The sequence below is a fragment of the Ursus americanus genome, chromosome 7, assembly GCF_024610735.1.
Source record: "Ursus americanus isolate L20-20 chromosome 7, mUrsAme1.1.p, whole genome shotgun sequence".
In the NCBI taxonomy this organism is placed as follows: domain Eukaryota; kingdom Metazoa; phylum Chordata; class Mammalia; order Carnivora; family Ursidae; genus Ursus; species Ursus americanus.
This window is the reverse complement of record NC_142133.1, coordinates 49,229,148-49,237,287: the sequence shown is the minus strand read 5'-3', so window position 1 is coordinate 49,237,287 and position 8,140 is coordinate 49,229,148. Positions and strand designations below refer to the sequence as shown.

Below are 8,140 nucleotides of genomic sequence, written 5' to 3'. Positions count from 1 at the left end.
AAAAATGGGTAGGCAGCCATCCGAATAATCCTCTCCTTCTATTCTACTAACTTCTCATTTTTTTGCTGGGCACATGGCCGCCCAGGATAAAGGTGAATTTCCCAGCCTTCCTTGCAGTTTGTTGGGACCATGTGCTGAGCTCTGGCCAAGAGGACGGGACTGGAAGTGAAGGACATCATTTCTACCTTGTGCCCCTGGAAGGGGTACACCTGTACTGCTCTGCGCATTTCTTGCTTTCTGCTCACAGGAAAATGTTAATAACTGAAGGAGTCACTGTCTTTTTTTTTTTTTAAAGATTGTATTTACTCAACAGAGAGAGAGAGACAGCCAGCGAGAGAGGGAACACAAGCAGGGGGAGCGGGAGAGGAAGAAGTAGGCCCCTAGCGGAAAAGCCTGATGTGGGGCTCGATCCCATAATGCCGGGATCACGCCCTGAGCTGAAGGCAGATGCTTAACCGCTGTGCCACCCAGGCGCCCCAGGAGTCACTGTCTTAGCTTGGACTACCATGACAAAATACCACGGCTGGCGGGCTTCAACAACTGAAATTTATTTTCTCACAGTTCTGGAGGCGGGACGTCCACCATCAAGGTCCGGCAGAGTTTGGTCTCTGGTGAAGCTTCTTGTCCTGGCTTGCAGATGGCTGCCTTCCCCACTGTGTGCTCACATGGCTTTCCGTGTGTGTGTGTGTGTGTGTGTGTGTGTGTGTGTGTGTTGAGAGGGAGAGAATGAGCTCCCTTTCTCTTCCTTTAGTTAGAAGGCCACCAATCCTATCAGAACAGGGTCCCACCCTTATTATCTTATTGGACCTTAATTACCTCCCAAAGGCCCTGTCTCCAAATGCAGACACATTGGAGGTTAGGACTTCAACCTATGCATTTGGAGGGGGGGCACACAATTTAGTCTGTGGCAGCCACGGTGGACGCAGAGACGGGAGCCAGAGCAGGGACGCCCCGTCCCCTGGGCCGCCTACCTCTGAAGCGTTAGACGGGGAGAAACTAGGATGTTGTTCAAGCCGCTGCTCTTGGGCTTCTTGTTCGGCAGCTCTACGGCTCCCTAACCGATTCATGCCTGGATATGTTTACAAAAGCTCCACTGAGCAAGAAGGAGAGTATAAAACGATGCCCTGGAAATGGGCTACGGGGTGGGCGTGGCGAGCAAACGAAGCGCAGCGCGGGAACGTTACCCAGCAGCATTTTGCAGTCACACTCAACGTCGGACAACTACGGGAAATGAGATTGTTCCCATTTTGTAAGTAAATGCCTAAAACAACAAGAATCTTTCCAGCAGGATTCTTCCTTGTCGTGAGACATCACACGCATTCCAGCCTCCATACACACGAGTTTCCCCGCTCCCCCCTCGCGTCCGCAGGTGGTGCGAGGGTGCGGGCGCTGTCCCGGGACAGGATGGGGAACAAGGTCGAACAAGCACCCCCAGTGCTGCTGGAACGTCTTTCCAGGGTTTTATTTTCAGTCCTCCTGTCCGTTCTCCAAGTGCCTGCGGGGACTCCTTGCGAGAGGGAGGATGTGCCCAGCCCCCCTGAAGGCGCTCTCACCCTTCCTACTGGTAAAATGGCATCAAGGGCCCCCATCGGTTCAAGATGGGGAACTTGACTTCATGGTGATGCGGACAGAGGCAGCCAGGCAGTAGAAAGTAGCCCTTGCCCTCCTCGGGCGTGGGCTGCAGCTCGGGCTCCAGGAGGCACGGAAAGCCGGCACTCTGGCGGACCCGGTTGGGGACACCCTGGGCCAGGTACAGGGCGTGGGAAACGGGGTACACTGAAGGGCAGATACTGGTGAACCTGCATTCGTCCTCCGCTGCGGCCACACGGTCCTGGTCCTGCGGGGGGAAGAAGCCGGGCTGTCCCAGGTCTTTGGCGGTCACGTGGAGTTTTCTGAAGGCGGGGTATCCGTCCTCTAGCTTGGGCTTGGAGCTGGGGACGACCCTATAAAACTCTTTGTCCCGGAGTTGGGCATCCAGCTTCGCTTGCTGTGGAAATAAGTCACACAGGAATGGACGGCTGAGAGAAGTGAAAGACGGCGCTTTCTGGGCCTCATCCAAGACAGAGCACATGTCTCTTTAGTTAAAAAAATTTAAATTGGTTTTTGAATGGTGATATATCCGACCCAGGGAAATACTGAAATAATAGAAAAGGGTTTCTAGTGAAAGTCAGTCTCTTTCCCACCCTTCCTCCTCCCTTGGTTCCCATGTCCAGAGGCACCCGCTGAAGTGTTTTTTCTATCTTTCTAGATACAGTTTATGCTCGTATAAACATATAATGAAGCGTTACACCCCCTGGCTTGTATGCAACTGATGCCCATTATAATCCCACTCTGCATTTTTCTCCAAGTACTATATCCCAGAAATTGTTCCGTCTTTGTACAGAATTTCTTCTTATTTTTAGTGGAGTTACCTGGAGACAGGAAAGGATTTCTTGAACAAGATTGGAAAAGGGCAAATGATAAAGGGAAAGACTGGTACATCCGACTATTTTAAAGTAAGAATTTCTAGTCACTGAAAGGGAGGGAAAAGACAAACCATAGCCTGTGAAGAGTGTTGCCATTTCTGTAACTGACAAATGAAACCCGTCTAGGATATTTACAGAACTCCTACAAATTAAGAAGAAAAAGACAAGCATCCCCACAAAAACACAGGCAAAAGATGTGACAGACATCTCACGGGGTAATAAATCTCCATGAACATAGGAAAAGATGCTGAACCTCATTAAAAAACAGGGAAATGAAAATTATGAGCACAAGAAGATATTATTCCACACCCACCAAACTAGCCAAAATCGGAAAGTCTTTCAATACCAAGTTGATGGCAAGGTTGGAGAGCCACAGAATGCACTGTCCCCCGCTCCGGTGACACAGCCACTTTGCAAATAGTGATGTTCCCCAGGGCAAGCGATTTCCCTCCCACGGCAGCCGGCCCTGCGCCTTAGGCTGTGTAATCCACATTGCAGCACGGGGCGTTGGGAGGAGTACCAGAAAGTAAAAACCCAGATGTCCAACAGGAGAGGGGACAAATATAAGATGGCACATTCATACAACGTAATACGACACAGCAGAAAGTGCATAATATATTATAAACAACATAATATTCAGCAAAAAGTAAAAGTCACAGAAGAGTACAAATAATATGATCCAATGTATAACAGAGCTCAAAAAGGCAAACCTCAACAGTTTGTTTAGCGGGATACACACATACACAGTAAAACTATTTTTTAAAAGACACACAAGACAATGATTAACCCAAAATTCAGAGTAGCGGCTCCCTCTGGAGGTGGGAGGAGGGCTGGGAGCAGGAGGGGCCCCCTGGGGGCTCTAGGGTACTTCTAATGTGCTGTGTTTGCATTCAGCTGGCTGATGCCGGGTACACTGGTGTTTGTTTTGTGAATGTTATTTAAACTGTGAGTGTGTATCATTTACACTCTCATGTGCATGACTTAGGGTTGATGTACGTTTTAAAACATACACGCAAAGCACACGCGTAAAAGACTTTTTTAGATCGCCCGGCATCAGATTCTGTTCTCAATAAGTGCCCCCAATACCACGCATAATAAAAGGAAGTAGAGATGATTTCGGTGGGCCACCGAGCAGAAGACAAGACTGAGTAGCTTCTTACCTCTTGTGGTGTGACTCTGGAGTATTTGTGCTTCCCGTAGTGTTGATAGTCAGCCATGTAGGAACTTTTGTATATGTCTAAATCCACAGGGGCCTGAAGGGCAAGGGAGATGACAAAACAAGAGATCTCATCTTGCCATTCTTCCACCTAAAAGCATTTGGCGGCTTCTCATTGTCCATAGAACCAAGACCAAATTTTAGGCCTGGCATTCGGAGCCCCTCCTGACCTGGCTTCTACTGACCTTTGCCATCTCGCCCCTCTTGGCTCCCCTCCATGCCTTCTGCACTCCAGCCTCACTACACTCCACTTTTCCCTTATCTCCTGCTGGAAACACTAGTGGTACTCCTCATGGACTGACAAACTCCTACGCATGCTCCAAAACCCAGGTTAAATTTCTCCCCCAACACAGCTATCCCACCCTTTGATTCCTCATCTCCCCCCAATTAAACTCCTTCTCCCCTGCTTTCATAGCGCATTTAACATCCCTCATTACAGCACTTATCAGGGCGATTGTAATTGATTTAATGAAATATACTAGATTAGGACCTAATCTTTGGCATCTCTGCAGCCTTGAAGCCCAGCACAGAGCCTGACACACCAAGGGTGCCTAATAAATGCATGCTCAATAAATAAATGAACCCCCAGAAAATTGTATATCCTTACTTTCCTCTGCCTTTTAAACACACACACACACACACACACACACACACACACACACACACCCCATTCCAGAATGACGACCAGAGGAAGCCCCAAGGCGCCTGGGCCTGTTTGCTAAAGCTGCTCAACCTTGAGGTGGTCACAGGCCACGGAAACCCACAACACTCACCTGTCCGGGGTACACCACACCTGCCATAGCAGCCAACCTAGGTGCAAACAAGTTGGTTAGCCCTACTTCCGCCACAGGCCGGGGGAAACAGCCGCTGTCCCCAAAGCTGTGCCAAGTCAGCAAACTGCCCCAGTCCTCCTAGCCCCCCCCCCCGCACGTTACTCCATCATCCAGGGCTTGAGGGCAGCAGCAAGGATCAATTGACAGGTGGACAGGGGTCCTGGGGCAAAGGGGCAGGAGCAGGTCCCAGAAGGAATTCGAGCTGATGAGAACATCAGATTCACCTCTCACGCAGGGCAGGGAGCGTGCTGGTAAATCTTAAACAACCACCTTTTGGAGGCAAATAAATAAGCGGTGGTTCGTAACATTTACCAATTTCTGTGTAATGCTCCCACCGCGGCCCATTTCAGGCCATCAGCATAATGCTGCTAATGCCGAGTTGCAAAGGTGCGCGGAATGGGCTCCCGGAGCCAGGCTGAGCTGACTGCAACTCCCGGGTCCCACCGAACCAGGGCTCTGAGCTGTCCTGAGGAAGCCGACTGCAGGCCTAGGACTTAGAGGCGCCCTGATTCAGAAGCACAAACCATGTCTTCTAGTAGGGTTGGGGGTATCCAGGCTGAAGAAAGTTGTGAGGCTCTGCGTTCCCCGCTGAACAACAGCAGCAGATAGGTCCAGTCCTGCCCCTCACTCCCCAGCCCTGAAGTCCTAGTGGGGAGCCTTACAGCTGGGCACTGGGGAGCAACCTGAGCTCCCCGTTCTTGTCTGGTCCTCCACTTCATTCCCACGGAACACTGCCCTGAGCCTTACTCCACTCAGTGGGCTGTGGCCCAGCACGGTGGTAGCCAGACCTCAAACAGTCCTATGTCCCCTCCTTTTTGTGCACGGACAGCTCTCCTCCTGGGGCTGGGGGCCAGCTTCCGTGCAAACAGCACCTACCCGACCTCTACCAAGAGGATGACTGTGCTCCTGTCCTCCCCACTCCAGGTGCCCCCGCTGCATGAAGAGTCCCGCCAGTGTCCCACTGCCACACCTGTCCTTGAGATGAGCCCTCACCTACGTAATGCAGGCTGCTTTGGTCACAGTCCCCGGTCATTGTGATGGGTGACTGGCTCACCTCCTGGTGGCAGTCCCCTGGTCCCTGGCTCACCCTCTCACGGCAAGCCGCTGGCATTCCAGAACACCTGAGCCAACATGAACTCCGGCAGCAGCACTGGAAGGTACCAGGGAGGTGGGGGTTTGCCAATACTCTGCAGAATCGGTCGTTTCCAGGAGAGGAAGGTAAACAGAACCCCACATGGATTTTGACATTAGACCGTGGGCCACTCGATCCACTGCACACCACAGCCCCTCTTGGCCTCTGTTGCCTGAAAGGCTGGCCTGTCCCTCCTCTGTCCATCAGAATTTCGCCCTCTTTCACACTGTTAAGCTGACTGTGATCCAAAAAATGAAAAATAAAGTAAGCGTTGGAGAAACTGGAGCCTCATGTGCTGCCCGTGGGAACGCAGACGGTGCAGCCGCTGCGGGAGACAGTACCGTGGTTCCTCCAAAACTTAGACATCAACGCGGAATCGCCCTGCGATCCTGCGGGCCCTCCTCCGAGCGTGTGCCTGGGGAACTGAGAGCACGGGCTCCAACGCACGCTTGTGCGACCACGTTCACAGCAGCGGTAGTCACATTCCAACAGATGGAACGACCCCAACATCCGTCAACAGGTGAGTGAACACACAGAATGTGATATACACATATGATGGAATACTACTCTGTTTTTTAAAAAGTTTAAGAAATTTCTAACTCCTGTGTGGTTAACATACTGTTTACATGAGTTTCAGGTGGACAGTATAGTGATTCAACAATTCTACACATTTCTCAGTGCTCATTACTGGCAAGTACACTCCCTGATCCCCAAACCTAGGTCCCCCATCTCCCCACCCGTCTCCCCTCTGGTAACCAGCAGTTTGTTCTCTATTGTTACAAGTCTGTTTTTTTGGTTTGTCTTTTTTTCTTTGTTCAAATACTATACAGTGTTAAAAAGAAATTGTAATACATGCTACAACATGAGTGAACCTTGAAAACGTGCTGAGTGAAATAAGCAAGACCATGAAGGGCAAAGACTGTATGATTCCACTTACATGAGGTCCCAGCCTCATCAAGTTTATAGAGACAGAAAGTAGAGTGGGGGTTGCCAGGGGACTAGGAGGAATGGATACGGAGTTTTAAGAAGATAAGCACTTTCTGGAAAAGGATAGGGGTGATGATGATTGCACAACATTGCAAATGTATTTAAACCACTAAATTGCACACTTTGAGTGGTTAAAATGGTGAAATTTTATGTTACATATATTTACCGCAATAAAAATTATTCACTTTCTTTAAGGGCCACCTCTTCCATGAAGCTCTCCTTGGTCTCTCACTAGATGCCATCACAGATTCCTTTCATTTATCCAACCAATATTTATTGAGCACTGTTTCATGTTGGGTGCTGTTCTGAACTGCGCCAGATGCAACAAGTGAACAAAATAGATGGAATCCCCCTGACTGCACAGAGTTTACATTCTGATGAGAGCAAAACACCGGGTAAACAAAGTAATAATTGCTCAACTGCTCCATTAGATCCAGCAAATAAACAAAGTGAAGTCTGAGAGAATGACTGAGTGGCTCTTCAGGGGGGTCCAAGAAGGCCTTTCAGAAAGGGTGGCATTAGAGTGGAGATCTGAAGTGTAAGAAGCAGTCATGGAAAGATCAGGAAGATAGGGCTTCTCAGCACAGGTGAGCAAGCGCAAAGCCTGTAAGAGAGGAACCAGGTGGAATGAGGGGGGCCCAGGAAAGGAGTGGGTGAGGGCAAGAGGCCAAGAGCAAGGGTGCCGTGAATCTCTGACTTTCACCTTTCTGTAGTGGCATGCCAGTTTCCCTTTGGAGAACAATCTCTCTCCCTTATAGGGATCATGTGGTTTGTGGGGTACTGACCCTACCCCAGCTCTAAACGGGTGTGTTGTCCCTAGAATAGTCCATCCCCCAGGCCACCGTGATTGATGCAAGGAGAGGCTCATGACCCAAGGTGGACTGATAAGCATCCCCCTTAGCTCCTGGCAGAGTCTCTCTCTTTCTGAGATAGTAGGCACTGAGAACTGTGGGAACCTGGCGCTGTCCGAAGCCATCTTTGCCACTAAGTGGAGAGAGCCTGGCTGCGAATAAAATCAGCAAAGAAGACCCAAGAGATGAAGACAGAGAGCGACTGCACCATGAGGACACTAGCTCGGCCCCTGGATACAACCATGCCTGAAGCTGAACTACATCCCGACTTTGTAGTTTATGTGAGCCAATATATTCCTTTTCCTGCTGAAGCCAGCTTAAGTTGAGTTTACATAACTTACAGCTAAAGCAGTTCTAACAAATTCAGGGTTGGAGAGCTAAAGTAGTTATTTCTCCTAACAAACTGCAGTATCCTTTCAGGTAAAGAATGTGGTCTTAGTCACCTTTTTCTCCCTCAGGGCCTTGTCACTTACAGTAGGGATTTAAGAAGTACTTGTGAATATAATAAGCCTGAAGGAAATGGCAAAGAACGGGGTGAAGAACAGAAGGCCGGCTGCAGAGATGAAGGTGGAGGGGACACCTGGGCCATAACAAGTGATTTCTGTGCCTTAAGGATATAGTTTCAGGGAAATATTACCAAGTAGGTGGAGTCTTTA

General features: G+C 49.7%; 1 protein-coding gene across 1 annotated transcript; it reads right to left on the bottom strand.

The window, feature by feature from the left end:
- Positions 1-332: 332 nt before the first annotated feature.
- Positions 333-4,481, bottom strand: SPMIP9 (sperm microtubule inner protein 9). The gene is made up of 3 exons (XM_045808795.2): positions 4,455-4,481; positions 3,626-3,718; positions 333-1,987 (listed from the first exon to the last, which is right to left on the bottom strand). Exons 1-3 carry the CDS (start codon positions 4,479-4,481, stop codon positions 1,559-1,561), a joined length of 549 nt encoding a protein of 182 aa, XP_045664751.2. The 3' UTR covers positions 333-1,558.
- Between the last annotated feature and the right edge of the window lie 3,659 nt (positions 4,482-8,140).

What these genes read in the sequence shown, in the direction of transcription:
- SPMIP9 (XM_045808795.2), bottom strand. Translation starts at nt 4,481, where the DNA reads ATGGCAGGTGTGGTGTACCCCGGACAG. An exon ending in GTGTGGTGTACCCCGGACAG is followed by an intron (nt 3,719 to 4,454) that starts GTGAGTGTTGTG and finishes CTTGCCCTTCAG; the next exon opens with GCCCCTGTGGATTTAGACAT. An exon ending in CCAGAGTCACACCACAAGAG is followed by an intron (nt 1,988 to 3,625) that starts GTAAGAAGCTAC and finishes TTATTTCCACAG; the next exon opens with CAAGCGAAGCTGGATGCCCA.